The sequence below is a fragment of the Pelobates fuscus genome, chromosome 8 (assembly GCF_036172605.1).
Source record: "Pelobates fuscus isolate aPelFus1 chromosome 8, aPelFus1.pri, whole genome shotgun sequence".
In the NCBI taxonomy this organism is placed as follows: domain Eukaryota; kingdom Metazoa; phylum Chordata; class Amphibia; order Anura; family Pelobatidae; genus Pelobates; species Pelobates fuscus.
This window is the reverse complement of record NC_086324.1, coordinates 179,219,102-179,237,746: the sequence shown is the minus strand read 5'-3', so window position 1 is coordinate 179,237,746 and position 18,645 is coordinate 179,219,102. Positions and strand designations below refer to the sequence as shown.

The window sequence follows — 18,645 nt, the reverse complement described above, 5'->3', positions numbered from 1 at the left end:
CCAAAAGAAGGCAAAAAACCTGGTGAGTCCCCATGCAAGGGGTTTTCAAATACACATTCCAGGGGCATTTCCCACTGGACCTGAGAGTAAACTGAGCCAAAATATACAACATAATTACATTACCTCTCAGGTCCAGGACATATATAATAATAATCACCCCAAAACACACAGTTTCCCACAAGGTTTGCTCTCCACGAACGCCACTCTGTTCGTCTGAATCCCCAGGAATGTAACTGAAGGTAGAAGTCGCAGCGGTGTTCGCGCCGTCGAGTGTCCGATTTTAGTTCCATACACTCCACAACCAAATACCGCTGTCTCCGTTTGTGGCCTAAGATATCCGACCGCTTGGAATGTTCAGGTTATTGTGGTTGGTGGAGGTGTGACAGAGGTTACTAGGGTTAACGAGCGGCACACTCCACATATGGATGGTCTGGCATTCGGTAATTTGTTTGGTTGTCGACACTGTGTATCTGTGGTCGAAGATTTTACTCTTTCTTTTTAGGAAGAGGAGGCTCTGCTGTCAGAGATGGATGTCACTGGACAGGCGTTTGAAGACATGCAAGAGCAGAATATCCGATTAATGCAGCAACTCAGGGAGAAAGACGATGCAAACTTCAAACTCATGTCTGAGCGAATCAAATCTAATCAGATTCACAAACTGCTCAGAGAGGAGAAAGAGGAGCTGGCTGAGCAGGTGCAGGGACTCAAAACACAGGTACAGAGCGCCAACTCGAGCGCTGTTAGTGTGTGTGTGTGTAACCCTGAGCGCTGTTATAGTGTGTGTGTAACCCTGAGCGCTGTTATAGTGTGTGTGTGTGTGTGTAACCCTGAGCGCTGTTATAGTGTGTGTGTAACCCTGAGCGCTGTTATAGTGTGTGTGTGTAACCCTGAGCGCTGTTATAGTGTGTGTGTGTGTGTAACCCTGAGCGCTGTTATAGTGTGTGTGTGTAACCCTGAGCGCTGTTATAGTGTGTGTGTGTAACCCTGAGCGCTGTTATAGTGTGTGTGTAACCCTGAGCGCTGTGTTATAGTGTGTGTGTGTAACCCTGAGCGCTGTTATAGTGTGTGTGTGTAACCCTGAGCGCTGTTATAGTGTGTGTGTAACCCTGAGCGCTGTTATAGTGTGTGTGTGTAACCCTGAGCGCTGTTATAGTGTGTGTGTGTAACCCTGAGCGCTGTTATAGTGTGTGTGTGTAACCCTGAGTGCTGTGTTATAGTGTGTGCGTGTGTGTAACCCTGAGCGCTGTTATAGTGTGTGTGTGTGTAACCCTGAGCGCTGTGTTATAGTGTGTGTGTGTGTAACCCTGAGCGCTGGGTTATAGTGTGTGTGTAACCCTGAGCGCTGTGTTATAGTGTGTGTGTGTGTAACCCTGAGCGATGTGTTATAGTGTGTGTGTGTAACCCTGAGCGCTGTGTTATAGTGTGTGTGTGTAACCCTGAGCGCTGGGTTATAGTGTGTGTGTGTGTAACCCTGAACGCTGTGTTATAGTGTGTGTGCGTGTAACCCTGAGCGCTGTGTTATAGTGTGTGTGCGTGTAACCCTGAGCGCTGTGTTATAGTGTGTGTGCGTGTAACCCTGAGCGCTGTGTTATAGTGTGTGTGTGTGTAACCCTGAGCGCTGTTATAGTGTGTGTGTGTGTAACCCTGAGCGCTGTGTTAAAGTGTGTGTGTGTGTGTGTGTGTGTAACACTGAGCGCTGTTATAGTGTGTGTGTAACCCTGAGCGCTGTGTTAAAGTGTGTGTGTGCGTGTAACCCTGAGCGCTGTGTTAGTGTGTGTGTGTGTGTGTAACCCTGAGCGCTGTGTTATAGTGTGTGTGTGTGTGTAACCCTGAGCGCTGTTATAGTGTGTGTGTGTAACACTGAGCGCTGTTATAGTGTGTGTGTAACCCTGAGCGCTGTGTTAAAGTGTGTGTGTGCGTGTAACCCTGAGCGCTGTGTTATAGTGTGTGTGTGTGTGTGTAACCCTGAGCGCTGGGTTATAGTGTGTGTGCGTGTAACCCTGAGCGCTGGGTTATAGTGTGTGTGTGTAACCCTGAGCGCTGTGTTATAGTGTGTGTGTGTGTGTGTAACCCTGAGCGCTGGGTTATAGTGTGTGTGCGTGTAACCCTGAGCGCTGGGTTATAGTGTGTGTGTGTAACCCTGAGCGCTGTGTTATAGTGTGTGTGCGTGTAACCCTGAGCGCTGTGTTATAGTGTGTGTGCGTGTAACCCTGAGCGCTGGGTTATAGTGTGTGTGTGTAACCCTGAGCGCTGTGTTATAGTGTGTGTGCGTGTAACCCTGAGCGCTGTGTTATAGTGTGTGTGCGTGTAACCCTGAGCGCTGTGTTATAGTGTGTGTGTGTGTGTAACCCTGAGCGCTGTGTTATAGTGTGTGTGTGTAACCCTGAGCGCTGTTATAGTGTGTGTGTGTAACCCTGAGCGCTGTGTTATAGTGTGTGTGTGTGTGTAACCCTGAGCGCTGTGTTATAGTGTGTGTGCGTGTAACCCTGAGCGCTGTGTTATAGTGTGTGTGTGTGTGTAACCCTGAGCGCTGGGTTATAGTGTGTGTGTGTGTGTGTAACCCTGAGCGCTGGGTTATAGTGTGTGCGTGTAACCCTGAGCGCTGTGTTATAGTGTGTGTGTGTGTGTAACCCTGAGCGCTGTGTTAGTGTGACGGACTGTCCTATGTGGATTCCAACTGAATCTGTGTCCGTGGTAATATTTGGGGGTTCCGTTTGAATTTGAGGTGTTTCTGTGCAGGTGGATGCACAGCTGTTACAGGTGCAGAAGCTGGAGGAGAGAGAACGCATTTTACACACGTCGCTATCCTCCATAGAGAAGGAGCTGGCCCTGCGAACACAGGCATTAGAACTGCACAAGCGGAAGGTGAGGATTGGTTAATTTGAACCTCCTATACCGTGCAGTGATATTCTCTCAGCCTTCCTAACCTTCTCAATCCCCCTATCGTTCCATCTGTTTCCTCCTTGTGCACTTCACCCCTGGTTCTTTAACCCGCCTTTGTTGGCTCATTATTTACAGCGTCCCTCCTGTTCTTCCCATTGTGTTGGTCAGTTCCTGTTTTCTGTATGCTGTGCATATTGTGTTTGTAGTGTCTAACATTCTATCTGTTTTATGTTGTTTCTAAGGCTGTGGAAGCTGCTCAGCTTGCTGAAGACTTGAAGGTTCAGCTTGAACATATATTAAGCACTTTGAAGGACACCCAGAGCTTTGTGTGTGAGAATCGTAGTGCTAAGGAGAAGGAATCGTTCAGCCTAAAACGAGCACAGGTAACGGGTTACACAGGTCACAGAGAATGCTTTACAGGAGAACAATGGGGAGGAGGTATTATTATATTCTGTAAATATCTGGATATTCAGGGCTACAATGAGAACAGTAAGCAGGCCTTAGCCCTTGCACTGAGGGCAGCCCTGCCGCTCAGCGTCCCCACGCTCTGAATGGAGACGCTGAATTTTCCTCATAGAGATGTATTGATTCAATGTATGTCTATGAGGAGGTGCTGATTGGCCAAAACGGCGTTTGGCTCCGCCTCCTTGCTGATCGAATGCTTTTCCCAATTTTTAAGATGTCAGTGCCAGCAGACCCGTGGAGAGTTGAAAATAAGGTGAGTTTTAACCCATTCTGAGGGGGCTAAGGTGGGGGGCAAGCCTCCTAAATGGTGGGTTTTCACTATAGGGTCAGGAATACATGTTTGTGTTCCTGACCCTATAGTGATCCTTTAACCCCTTAAGGACCAAACTTCTGGAATAAAATGGAATCATGACATGTCACACACGTCATGTGTCTTTAAGGGGTTAAGGAATTTTTCACATTTTGTCGCTGGTGTTATTCTATTCAGGAATCTTTAATGTTGATTTTATTAAGGACATGGAGGAATATTAAGCTGAAATCCTTCTTTATTACTCCATATAGCAGCAAAGCTAAACAACCAAACCTGAATAAAATAGATTTAACGTGATGACTAACGGAACAGAGCATCGACCATCAGGTTAGGACCCATCTAGATAGGACTGAGCCCCACCTTACCAGTGTCTGCGACTATAACTGGCAAATCGTGGAATTCACAACTCTGATAGAGTTCAACTGACAACAAATCAAAGTAAAAAACAAAATCTTCCAATAAAAACATCCGCAAAGATAACTGTAGCGGACTTCGGGTAACCCGACCGGTTACCTCCGCGAATTCCTTCCCTCCGCCACTCTAGAACCACTTACAGCACAAAGACACCTATCTATTCTTCCCCCAGTAACTGGGCGACACAGAGTCCTGGAGGTACAAATCAATTTGTTTTATTCAGGGCCACACACGGCCTTTTACGCAAAATTCCCATGCAGGGGAACCAACCCCCCAGGGCAATCCCTCTCAGGATCCTCTGTGCCTGAGAGACAATTCAGTCCCCTCTCAGACACAGAGAAATCCATAATTCAGACACAAAATACCAATACACACAAACTCCTCCCCTGTGCCTGCGAGATAATTGAGTCAGGAACTGTACAATTCAATTATCTCCCAGATACAAAAAGAAAATACAATTTCAAACACCTCAAAAGTACATTTCCCATTTCAAAAGGGGTTCATTGGATTACATGGAGGGTCCTAGCTTACAACCCCAGTTCCTCTTTGAAGCTTGGACTCCAGCAGAGCTATTCTGTAGGGTGTGGGAAGTCACACAGAAGTGGCCTGGAAGTCTGGGCTCACATCTGCCATATGTCTTGCCTGCCTCTCAGATAGGAAGTCCTTTGATATGGTAATGATCAATACCATATCCAAAAGAGACATTTGCTTAACCCAATTATCCCCCAGGCACTAGAGTTCCAGATCACAAAACATAAACCATTAAATATCCCACACATATAGGAACCCTAACAATAAACCAGAGAAATCACATGCTTTATACAGGGCCCATATGTCAGTGACAGTATTTCATCACAATAACCCTTGAATTTTCACAAGTCTGGAACACAAAACTTGAATTATCCTAAAAATAATGATAATTTGTTTTAGTTTGTCTTTATAAAGAATGATAATATATCCATCTATCTAACATTAGTATAGCCCTTCATTTTATCATGGTGTTTGATCTATGTGGACGATTTATTAATTACATTCATAGTTTTTAATTCTGAAATTTATCAAACACAATAAAGAGTTTCCATGATTACTGTTTTAATTCTGATTCCAACGTAGATAAACACGACTCTTGGTATTTTAAAGGAGACTTTCCTTTCATCGTCCTGCAGACCAAAGGACAATTTCCTGCTTGTACGTTATTTGTCCAGTCATGAACTGCAATAAACGTTTGTTTCCTTTTCCATGACAATGGAATAAAAAATACTTCTGGTAGATCTGCATGGAAGGGATTCAGATCTCATTCCACGCACCAACTCGACAATCTTGGTCTTGGTGCTCCGTGTCTGGGGTCAATTCTGAAAAAGGTTTTCCTGTTAAAATGTATTAACCACTTCTGACAAACGTATGGAATTTTCACTGAATAACCTGCAAAATCCATCCCAGTTTGGTAGTAATAGAGAGTATGTTCAAGTCCAGAAGGTTTGATAACGATATTTGAGCTGACCATAAAGAGTCAATACAGCTACTGTCGCCTTTTTTTTTTTTTTTTTTTTTTTAATTCTTTATTTTTTTCGTGCAAGAGATATTATTACAAGCTTTCATGCTTTGCCACAGCAGCAGTAGCATGTACCAAGCTAAAACACGGTTAAACAATTGTGGCATAAGATATAGTTGCACATTTTTTTTTTTAAGCTAGTCAAGAAAAAATAAACGAACAATAGTCAGTGGAGTAACAATAAACATGTGATGCGAGGGCAAGCTGTACTGGCTGACTATATGTGCTTTTTAACTGGGTAAAGATGGTGCATTGTGTACATGAGAGACAGACTAAACAAGTAGGTGACCCGCACAGCTGACTGGTCGAGTTAGTTGTGTGTGTGATGGTGATTGTTTGTTGAGTGGCTTATTAAATTGGTCAGCCTAATTGTGAGGTCCCTTGTTCCACAGCACTTTCCCTGTATATTGTCTTGTTTGTCAGATGTGTGTTAGGAAAGTGCACTTTGTACTGGCACATTAAAACAGGTTGAGCTGTGGGTCTAGGCAGGGGGTCTAAAAGGGTGCAGGCTCAAGAGGGGAAGCCTAGCTTGACATAGTGGCTGGCTAAGCGTGTGAGGCATGTATAAACTAACAATAAAGGTTGCTTGTGCTGCATAAAACAGTAGAGTCCCTCAAGGTAAATAACGCTCAGTCCTGTAAATATTGCACAGCTCTCGGCTGTTGTTGCCGCCAGCGGCCGCTCGCTGCAATTATTCAGTCCGGTGTCAACCGACTCCCATGGTAGGTAGGTGCTTGCTGAGGGCTGATGGCTTCTCCAGGGTTATTGATTGTAGGAGGCAACGTACTTTGCCCTTTCGGTCTTGGGTCAGTTTACAGGCTGGTGCTTTTAAGCCATGGGTCTGGGGGCTATGGGGCCGCTGTGGGCCGCGTTTGGCTCGGAATCTTGGGTCCGGTGAGGTGGGTGTACGTGGGACGTGTGTCGCTCTTTTGTCCTTGCTTGTGTGGGAACGGGAGATTTTACCTGCCCGTCCAATTGTCGTGTCCCGCTTTGCTGGTTGATTGTAGTTACCCCACAGGGCGGTTGCTCTTGGGGCCCTCGGTAGTGCGTCATAGTGGCGGCGCCTGGTTGCCGGGCGCATCCATAGGGCCACTGCTTTCATTGCTTGGTAGTTTGTCACTCCACAGTTGTGGAGTACTGCACAGAAGTTTTTATATAGCCGGTCCAACGCCTCCATGGGCTGTATCAGTCGCTTGAGGTATGAGCCTCTTGTTTGGGGCCTGTGTTGGGCCGCCATCTTGGTTGTGCCTCTTCTGTTTTGTGACTCTATAGGCCGCGTGGCCCGGAGGTTCGGCTGCGGTTTTCCACCGGTTGAATCGCTTACTAGTGTGTCGTGGACTTGTTTGGCGGGTTGTTGCTTGTTGCTTATTCTGGATACGCTTATGTCCGCCATCTTGGGTGCCCCAGCTCCCACCTTGCGTGATGGAGTTGCAGGCATACTCATGTGGTGTCGAGTATGGGGCTCCCCGCCCGGCGGGGACCGGGATCTCCCCCACCGGTCCATAGGGGGGGGGGTAAGCACTCGTAGTCGCTTGCGGCTGTTTGCCTTTGGCGGGAAAGCGGCCGTCTTTCCCTGCCTCCTCTCGAGCTAGGCCCCGCTCTGCCGTCGCGGTGCTCGGTCATCCCGGGCGTCGAGTTTGATATCAGTGTGCTCCGGTAGGCTTCCTCCGTGTCATGGGCACACTGGTAGGAGGATTTGTGACCTATGGCTCAACAGGTGGGCATTAACAGCGCCCGTGTGGCAGGAGCTCCTGCTGCACACGTCTTGCCAGTTCGCTGGTTAGGCTTGCCAGTTCGCTGGTTAGGCTCCGCCCCTACTGTCGCCTTTTTGGACTCCATTTCTTTGTCATTTTATCTTAACTGAGTGTGCTTGTTCTTTAATATATGTGTGTGTTTGCAGCTGCTATTTGAAATTATCTAAATATATATGTGTGTGTGTGTTTGCGCATACATACATACATGCATATATTCTGCGGTTTGTCTTGCCCTGGATGCTAAGGCTAGTTGCTCACTGCCATGCTCATCATTGGTTTGTTAACTTAAATGTTATTCAACATTCTGCTTATCTCTAAAGACTTTCTCTGTTATTTCTGCTCCCCCCCCCCTTATTTTATTGATACCCACCCGAATGTCTTGCTTGACCAATCCTCACCTCCTCTGTGCATCTCCATTCCATAGCTTTTATTGCAGTCCTGTTTTGACTCTATCATCTCTGTCTTCCACAGTCTGAGTTTTAAAAGACCACTTCTAGCAAACCTGAACAGTGCTCAGGGTCCCACCCCTCACCACCCCACCCCACCCCTCGTTCCTTACTACATTTATAGATAGAATCCCACACACAACTTTAGATAATTCCAAATAGCAGCTGCAAACACTACCAGTAATGAGCACAATCCACCTTCTTAACCCCTAACACTCAGTCCTCCTCCTTACTTCTGCTCATTCTCCTTTCCTCTAATTACCTACCCATCAGAGCAATGCTCTATACTCTCCTCCTCTCCTTCTCTCTTATCTCCCTCCGGATCAAAATATCCCCTTCCACCCACTTCCCTCAACAATACACTCACATTTACATTAATCCATCTTTGCTACACTCCCCCCTTCTCTCATCTCAAGCCCTGCACTCATTTCTCTATTCTCTCTCTCCTGCTCTAACCCAATCTCACCCTAGTCGATACCCATATAAAACCCGTTCACACCTCCTGTCACTATCTCTCCTCCTACTTCTGGCAGCTGGCGACGTCTCTCCCAACCCAGGGCCCCTCACCTCATCTGTTCACACTAAAATAACCAGAAACCATGCAAACCTCCTCCAAATACCCTGCAGTTTATCCTCCTCTACCAAAATTAAGTATGCACTCTGGAACGCTCGCTCCATTTGTAGTAATATCAAATCTACAGCTATATCTGACCTCAGCATCTCTAACTCACTCACAATACTGGCACTCACTGAGACCTGGCTGTCCCCATCCGATACCGCTACTCCTGCTTCTTTATGTTTCGGTGGTCTACAGTTCGCCCATACTCCCAGACTCGACTGTAAAGGAGGTGGTGTAGGCATCTTTCTGTCCCCTCAATGTACCTTTTAACCTATCCTCCCTGCCCCTGCCCTATCCTTTACTTCCTTTGAAGTTCACACTGTACGCCTTTTTAAGCCCACTACTTTAAGAATTGCCATCATCTATCGCCCCTCCGGTCACCCTAAACTATTTATTGAACACTTTCCCTCCTGGTTACCCCACTTTCTTTCCTCTAGCACTCCCCTCATACTTGGGGGCTTCAATATCCCTATCAACAAGCTCAACTGCCGTGATGCCTCTTGTATGCTCTCTGTAACCTCCTCCTTTGGACTCACACAGATTTCTACCTCAGCAACTCACACCGCAGGAAACACTCTTGACCTCATCTTCACCAATCTCTGTACCACCTCTGATCTCTCCACTGTTCCATTTCCTTTGTCTGACCACCATCTGCTAACATTTAACATCTGCATACCCCATACCAAAATTTCACCACCATCAACTCTCCAACCTCGCAGAAACCTCAACTCCCTCGATCTCCAGCACTTCTCCACCAAACTCCAAACACTCTTTTTACCCATCTCAAATCTCAACTGCCCTATCTCTGCAACCTCACTCTACAACTCCACTCTCTCCTCTCAACTTGACATCATGGCACCTCCTACAGTTAAACGCAGCAAGCGCCCCCAACTACAACCCTGGCACACCAAGCTGACCCGTTACCTCCAAAAATGTTCCAGAACTGCTGAACGCTGCTGGAGAAAGTCTCACTTTGCATCTGACTTTGTCCACTATAAATTTATGCTGCGCTCCTACAGCATGGCTCTTTCCTCTGCAAAAGTAAACTACTTCAACACCCTCATAAGCACACTGTCCCATCAACCCAAATACCTGTTTCACACTTTTGATTATTTTCTTCGCCCTGTGACTCCCCCTCCTTCCACCACCTTGTCCACCACAAACTTCGCATGTCATTTCACTGAGAAGATCTCTACAACCAGGAAAGAGATCTCTAATCTCTCTCCTACCCTTATCAATACAACACCCAACCCCACTCCCCCTGCCATCCTATGCTCATTTGCACCTGCTACAGCACAAGAGGTTTCTGCTCTGCTCCTGTCCTCCCGCCCCACCACTTGCTCCCTCGATCCTATTCCCTCGCATCTCTTCCGCACTTTGTCTCCCTCTCTTGCTCTTCCTCTTGCTTTGATCTAAGTAAGTAGACTTTTAGGCATCTACTACTTTGTTAGTCGGATTCAGAAAGAATGAAGATAGAACAATTTCTTGGAACTAGAAACTACTTTTGGAAGAAAGTCAGGTTTAGTAATCAGCACCACACTATCCTGATGGAACACAGTATGTTCAGAACGCAATGCCTGGATCTCTGATATGCTTCTGGACGATGTAATAGCTATTAGGAATAGAGTTTTCATGGTGAGCAAATAAATTCCTATTTCTTCTAGTGGCTTAAATGGTACTTTAATGAGAGCATTTAGTACTAGAGGTAATTCCCAAGGAGGCGCCAACTGTTTGGTAGGTGGTCTAATCCTCAAAACTGCTCTAAAAAAAACCTCATTATGAGAGGATCCAGAGCCCATCTGGAATTTGTCAAGGCTGAAATTGCCGAAACGTGAACTTTCAGAGTGCTCAGACTAAGCCCTTTATCCAGACCCTCTTAAAGGAATTTCAGGACGTCTGCCATGCTAGGTGCATCACAAGGGATTCCCTTATCCACCATCCAGGAGCAGAACTTTCCCCATATTTTATAATAGGAGGCTAACGTAGACCTTTTCCTGGATCTTAGTAGAGTATTAGAGACAGACTCTGACAGGCCCGATTTTAAGAGGTTGTTTTTCTCAAGAACCATGCTGCTAACTGAAGTGACTGGGGTTCTAGATGCACTGCTGGACCCTGGACAAGCAAATCCCCTCTCAGTGGAAGTATTATTGTGACTCTTTGGCTCATTCGTAACAGGAGCGGAAACCAACGTCTCCTCGGCCATGATGGCATGATTGCAATTCTCCTTCCAAATTTTCCTCAGTACTTTGCTGATTAGTGGTATTGGTGGAAAAATGTAAGCCAGCTCGAACTCCCACTTTTGGGATAGGGCATCCTGGGCTTCGGCTTGGTTGTCTTTCCAATCTTGAGTAGAATCTGGTTGTTTGCAAATTACTCAACATGGCCATCAAGTCTATTTGTGGTATTCCCCATGTCCTCACTACCTGTAGGAAGACTTCCCTGTTTAGAGACTATTCCCCATGCTCTATACTTGCTCTGCTCAAGAAGTCTGCTAAGGTATTGTAACGGACCGTTTCACTTACAAGAGGATAAAACCCAGTTTAGGCGATAATCCCCTTTCCTAGAGACAGGCACAGCTACTGCAGAACACCAAACTCCCGATCTGGATACAAGATAACACTCCGAACTGGAACAGCTGAACAAGAAAAGCATACAATCCGCTTACACTCCTGGCAGTCAGCTTACAATCCAATTCCCCCCAAGAACGAGACAACACTTCATTTTGAGGGTTAAGCAGGAACTCTGGACTGGCTCATCCAGCCTGGCTTTTATTTCCAACTCACACATACAGGCCACACCCAGGGGGAGGCATAAAAGAACCAATGACATAGATGTTACCTCCCACACATCCCCTCCCCTTAGTGTGACACATAATCCCATTATGCATACAGAGTAAAATATACTTTTACACAACTTTCATAACTTTAAAACCATACATCACATTCACATAAAAAATACATATCCACAATCAATCAATTCAGGGGAACAACATATTAAAAAATGGCATGAATCCGACCAGGGGTTCAAAAGTTACTAAAAGTATCTTTTGGGCCCTGGCTTGCAGCATGGCACAATCTGACTCAAACAGAAGTAAAACATCCCCCACAATGCATCCCGGCTTCCTCCCTTCTGCCCTGGAGATAATTGGAGAAGTAATCCAATTATCTAGGACTAGAGTCAGACTCCATTAACCACATGGTTGCAAAAAGACAGTAAAAGACATAAAATTACATACTGATACATTTAACACATAAAACACACATTTCTACATATCCCCAGTTTAACTGAACACATAAATACCTACATAATATTTAAGACAGTATTACTGTGATATGTTACAAAGTCTTAAAGGGACATTAGTCCCAAAAGTCCCAATATGTCCATCGCTGATTTTAAAGGGCCAGTAGCAGCAATATAAATTATTACATGCCCAAATATAGTGTTTATAGAGCAATATGTCCATGGGCCGTAGTCGCAGGGCAGGAGGCTAGCAACCAGGCTTCTCCAGTTCACAGTGGCGAGGTTGGTTTCGCCACAGGTATTTTCTGTTCCTGCTAAGGTATTTTCTGTTTCGCTTTTAGGTCTTTCAGGTGAATCATGGCCCAATGCATAATTGGTTGTAGTTGCGAAAGCAGCTGTTGGCTCTTTGTGCCTCCTTGGTGGTTCAGATAGGCTGCAACCACCCTGTTGTTTGTTCTTATCAACAGCATCTTATCAACAGCATCTTCCCCCCAGTGACTTGAATACTGCCCTCATCTACAGTATGTTGGGGGTGAAGAAGACGGGTCTGGTTGTCCCATACTCCTTGCGCAACAAGGTTCTTGTAGTGAGCTCCCCATCCTCTTGTACTTGCATCTGTAGTAATAACTTCCCATTGGGGATCTTCCAGGGGAAAACCCTTGGTCAAGTTGGATCCTTCTATCAACCACCTTAGTTGAAGCTTCAGGTCTTGGGGAATTATGATCCATTGATCCCAGTTCATTGCTTACTTGTTGATCTGTGTGAGAAAGTTCATCTGAGCCTGTCTCGCCTTCCAATGTGTCCATCTGACCAGACCTATGGTCGGCGTGAGGGATCCCAGGACACTCCTATAATCTTTTGCTCAAAGTCTTGTCCTTGGAAGTATTTCTAAAATCTTGATCCGAGCAATGCGATCTTGGGATAGAGAGGTAGTTGAAGCTTCTGTGTTTATACTTGCTCCAAGGAACACTTTGTGTCTGGATGGAATGAGATTGCTTTTGTCTCTGTGAGCCACCCAAATTCTTGCAGAGTTAAGATCATCTCTTCTGTCTCATGGACTGCTGTGTGGTATTCCTGTGCTTCTACCAGGATAGTGGAATACTTGGATCCCTCTCTTCCTCAGGATTGCAATAACTTATGAGAATCTTCGAGAATGTTCTTGGTGCCAAGCTTAGACCAAATGGCATGCCCTGGAACTGATAGTGTTTTCCCGACATCCAGAACATTATGAACTTCTGATGGGAGTGATGTATCGGGATCTGGTAGTATGCATCTTTCAGATCTATCGATGTTAGCCAGTCGCCCTGATGGATGGCCTGTTTTATGGATGTGATAGACTCCATCTTGAAAGACATGCTCTTGAGCTATAGATTTATTCTTTTCAGGTCCAAAATAAGTCTTCATTTTCCTTTTGGTTTGGGAGCCAAAAATATATTTGAATAGAATTGTGACAAACTGCCATTTGCCGCTGGGCATTGGAGAGGACTTATTGCTAGCCTCCTGCCCTGCGACTATGGCCCTGGAAGGTATTGCCCTTTGAGACTTGTATTTGGGCCCAATGGATGTTTGTATGCTGTTCCTGGCCCTTTAAATACTTGGGAGCAGTGTTCCAACTTTTGAACTGGCACTTCGAATGCAGTCGAAGTGCCGAAGCCGTCGAAGTTGTCGAAGTGGCCGCCATTACAGTCGAACACGTGGTGGCGGCCATTTTAATCCAGTCGAACGCGGTGAGCTGTACCTTCCCCTACCCTTCGACACTGCGGCTGGAGACTAAGTCCCGTTCGAAGATTCAAACACACGTTCGAACAGGACTTTGTCATTTCTGGGTGTAAAACAGACAATAGAACACCACGGAAACAACCCCGGTTTCACTTCGACACTTCGACAAAAGTCAGAGAGTGGGTAGAGAGTGGGAGGTGTGCAGTCTTATCAATCCATAAGTGAGATAGTTAGCTGTAGTAAGTCAGGTAAATAATGGTATGAGATGTCACCATGTATATAGCGTGTCGTTCAGCCTATGCCCTTCATGGGCAGGAAACAGTCCCCCAGTTTCATGTGCTTCTTTGGGCGTTGCATCAGAGATGTAGTCAGAGACTATGAACGTGTCACATCCTGTCTTGATCTGACTGGCTCCCACTGGTCCCAGGATTGAGCTGCCTCCTTTTGGGTGCTATGGTTTTTCGGGCCCATCGCCGTGGCCTCCGCTATCTCGGCTTGCTTGGTGGCAGCGTGGAGGCGTTTTTTGCCAGGGGAAGTGAATTGGCTGATGTGGGGCAGGTTGATGCTCCAGCTTCTTCCAGAATGCCTGTCCAGCCTCTTCAGGATGTCAAGTGCAGCGTTGGTGGGTTCATCGATACATGCTGTGCCCGCCATCTTGGGTGAGTCACTGCTTGTTTCCTCTGTCTTGTTAATTTCATTCCATATTCCAGAACCGGGATCACCCCACCGGTACGGGGCGTGCATGTGTCATAACAGCGACATGGCACCTCCAAGTCGGGGGAGTGATGTGCACTAGGCCTCAGTTTCACTCTTTGTATCTGCGGGTCTCACTCTGGTTGTATGACTGTTTGCTACATACCTTTAATTGGGAGGAGCGAGTGGGCCCTTCCCATAAAATGCTGTGGTGGGCTATTATCAGGATTGTGCGGGAGCTCAAGCAGAGTGCGACTCTCTGCCATGATGGTCAGGCCCCACCCCCCCTTTCACCAGCTTTTGAGAGCAAAAGAGCCTGCTAGGAGTAACTGATATATTTTTGTCTTTTGTCCATTGACTATTTCACTCCTGTTTCAATGTCTCTAGCACCCAATCTGACTCTATCACAATGCGTACAAGAGTGCCAAAGATTGCTTTGCCATTCTAGGCATTTTATATGATTTGGCTGCCAAGTTTGCTTGAGCGTTCCTTTAAGAATTTATTTCAATAAAATAAATAGGTTCCATATTACATCGTCAGAGGTACAATTCACATCTGGTTTATCCTTATGAGAACTAGTTTTACTCTGACTGACTGGTTTTGAAATCTACTTATCTTTATTGCTTTGTGTGGGCAGATTGGATTAATATACTTTTTCCGGAGTACCTCTAGTTATATTACGCCTATAACTGTAGCTTTGTCATCTACTCACTCCAACCTTGTGGATTTGTCGATGTAGGTGAAACCATGATGCAAAGTAGGACTAAAAGTGTGCCATTAGTGATCTGCGGTCTCTCGATCCCTCTATTCTGTTTCCAAATGACAGATTCTGATGACCCGTTATGTAGGGGAGGTGATAGGGAGAGGGCTGTTTACAGGAAAGTGAAGTTCTAGATTTACTTTTTGTAATACCCTATTGTCCTTCTCGTCCTGGGATACCCTATTGTCCTTCTCGTTCTGGGATACCCTATTGTCCTTCTCGTCCTGGGATACCCTATTGTCTCTCTCGTCCTGGGATACCCTATTGTCTCTCTCGTTTTGGGATACCCTATTGTCCTTCTCGTCCTGGGATACCCTATTGTCTCTCTCGTCCTGGGATACCCTATTGTCTCTCTCGTCCTGGGATACCCTATTGTCCTTCTCGTCCTGGGATACCCTATTGTCTCTCTCGTCCTGGGATACCCTATTGTCTCTCTCGTCCTGGGATACCCTATTGTCTCTCTCGTCCTGGGATACCCTATTGTCCTTCTCGTCCTGGGATACCCTATTGTCCTTCTCGTCCTGGGATACCCTATTGTCCTTCTCGTCCTGGGATACCCTATTGTCCTTCTCGCTCTGGGATACCCTATTGTCCTTCTCGTCCTGGGATACCCTATTGTCCTTCTCGTCCTGGGATACCCTATTGTCCTTCTCGTCCTGGGATACCCTATTGTCCTTCTCGTCCTGGGATACCCTATTGTCCTTCTCGTCCTGGGATACCCTATTGTCTCCCTCGTCCTGGGATACCCTATTGTCTCCCTCGTCCTGGGATACCCTATTGTCTCCCTCGTCCTGGGATACCCTATTGTCTCCCTCGTCCTGGGATACCCTATTGTCTCCCTCGTCCTGGGATACCCTATTGTCCTTCTCGTCCTGGGATACCCTATTGTCTTTCTCGTCCTGGGATACCCTATTGTCCTTCTCGTCCTGGGATACCCTATTGTCCTTCTCGTCCTGGGATACCCTATTGTCCTTCTCGTCCTGGGATACCCTATTGTCCTTCTCGCTCTGGGATACCCTATTGTCCTTCTCGTCCTGGGATACCCTATTGTCCTTCTCGTCCTGGGATACCCTATTGTCCTTCTCGTCCTGGGATACCCTATTGTCCTTCTCGTCCTGGGATACCCTATTGTCCTTCTCGTCCTGGGATACCCTATTGTCCTTCTCGTCCTGGGATACCCTATTGTCTCCCTCGTCCTGGGATACCCTATTGTCTCCCTCGTCCTGGGATACCCTATTGTCTCCCTCGTCCTGGGATACCCTATTGTCTCCCTCGTCCTGGGATACCCTATTGTCTCCCTCGTCCTGGGATACCCTATTGTCTCCCTCGTCCTGGGATACCCTAATGTCTCTCTTGTCCTGTGATACCATGTTGTCTCTCTCGTCTTGTGATACCCTGTTGTAATATTGGACCTTTTTCAATTCATTTATTGTGTCTATTCATGGTCACTTATCTAAGACATTTTGGTTAGTGTGAATTGCTTGATTTGCATAGTTTTGTGTTGTGATGTGTTTCCAAGTTTACCTTAGTTGCTATGACATCACTGTGCATTTGCTCACATTGTTATGAGTGACAAACCACAAGTCCAGAAAAAAAGCTATTGTGTTGCACTCTGGCAAAAATTCAACAAAATGGCAGAATGAAACGAGTGCCAACGCCAGCACTCAGGTAAATAAATATTACCCAACTGCACTGCATCATAAACAGGTTACTAAATCAGAAAAAAGCAATACAGAAACACCCCCTCTCACACACACACACACACACACACACACACCCCACAACCTCTACACACACACACACACCCTACCCCATACACACACCACCCCCATACACACCCCAATCCCTACCCCCATACACACACACACACACAACCCCTACACACACCACCACCACCAAAAAACACAAAGGGAAAAATGTTGCTTAAATGAACTCCACAACAATAACAGAAATGATGCAAATACATATGTTGAAATAAAAATATATTTTAATCAAAAGATACCCCATTAGTTATCAGCTTTAGATGGTACGGGGAGATCCTGCGCCTCATTAGTTATCAGCTTTACATGGTATATAAATAGATTTTAATCAAAAGATACCCCATTAGTTATCAGCTTTAGATGGTACGGGGAGATCCTGTGCCCCATTAGTTATCAGCTTTACATGGTACGGGGAGATCCTGCACTCCATTAGTTATCAGCTTTACATGGTACGGGGAGATCCTGCACTCCATTAGTTATCAGCTTTACATGGTACGGGGAGATCCTGCGCCCCATTAGTTATCAGCTTTACATGGTACGGGGAGATCCTGCGCCCCATTAGTTATCAGCTTTACATGGTACGGGGAGATCCTGCACTCCATTAGTTATCAGCTTTACATGGTACGGGGAGATCCTGCGCCCCATTAGTTATCAGCTTTACATGGTACGGGGAGATCCTGCGCCTCATTAGTTATCAGCTTTACATGGTACGGGGAGATCCTGTGCCCCATTAGTTATCAGCTTTACATGGTACGGGGAGATCCTGCGCTCCATTAGTTATCAGCTTTACATGGTACGGGGAGATCCTGCACTCCATTAGTTATCAGCTTTACATGGTACGGGGAGATCCTGCGCCCCATTAGTTATCAGCTTTACATGGTACGGGGAGATCCTGCACTCCATTAGTTATCAGCTTTACATGGTACGGGGAGATCCTGCACTCCATTAGTTATCAGCTTTACATGGTACGGGGAGATCCTGCGCCCCATTAGTTATCAGCTTTACATGGTACGGGGAGATCCTGCACTCCATTAGTTTTCAGCTTTACATGGTACGGGGAGATCCTGCGCCCCATTAGTTATCAGCTTTACATGGTACGGGGAGATCCTGCACTCCATTAGTTATCAGCTTTACATGGTACGGGGAGATCCTGCACTCCATTAGTTATCAGCTTTACATGGTTTGGGGAGATCCTGCGCCCCATTAGTTATCAGCTTTACATGGTACGGGGAGATCCTGCACCCCATTAGTTATCAGGTTTAAGCTCGGTTGTTAATCCATGTTTAACCTTGACTGCTATGGGCAGTAGTAAACAACGATATTATGATGATATTACCTCCTGTTTTAGGATGATGTGAAGATAACATCAAGTTTGGAATTTCCTTTTTCAGCCTAATTAACAAACCGGACTATTTAAGAAAGTGAGAAAAGTAAGGCCTGAGTTAGACAATATTAAATCTTAAATGTAATATTCACCTTGAATTCTCACTTTAGTGATTACCCCGAGTCTGACTGATTTATGCATTTACTGCTTATTGTAACTTTCATTACTTTCTCACAGGAAGAGATATCTCGGCTGCGCAGAAAACTTGAGAAACAGAAAAAAATGGAAGTGTACGCAGACGCCGACCAAATCCTACAAGAGGAGATTAAAGAATACAGGGTGAGGAACGAAAGACAGGCTTCTAGTACACAATGAGAGGAATAGGGTGACAGACTGGATGGCAAGGGAAGGGGCTGCATGAGGGCAAAGAATGGTTGGAACAGCGCTACAATAACTGATCACAAGGGGGCTGCACACCTGAATAGGATAAATCAAACAAACAGAACAAAGGATACAGGGAGCGCCAAAATAAATACAATATTGCGGTAAGTGATCAAAAAGGTACCAAGTAAAAGATAAAAAGGTCCTTTTGAGGTTATAAAAGTCTTCAAATGTTGAATAAGATGTCTCCATAGACTTACAATACTGCACTATTGGTCCCATATTCTCTATTTTGCATATGCCATTGATGTGTGATACCACTCCG

At 45.9% G+C, this 18,645-nt stretch overlaps 1 protein-coding gene across 2 annotated transcripts in view; it reads left to right on the top strand.

The window, feature by feature from the left end:
- RNF40 (ring finger protein 40) overlaps positions 1-18,645 on the top strand; it is a 57,358-nt gene that overhangs the window by 36,896 nt on the left and 1,817 nt on the right. For both annotated transcript variants that reach the window (XM_063430950.1, XM_063430949.1), the window contains exons 16-19: positions 503-715; positions 2,740-2,865; positions 3,126-3,266; positions 18,177-18,278. In XM_063430950.1, the coding sequence (XP_063287020.1) occupies positions 503-715; positions 2,740-2,865; positions 3,126-3,266; positions 18,177-18,278 (582 nt within the window). The remainder of the gene's footprint in view (positions 1-502; positions 716-2,739; positions 2,866-3,125; positions 3,267-18,176; positions 18,279-18,645) is intronic.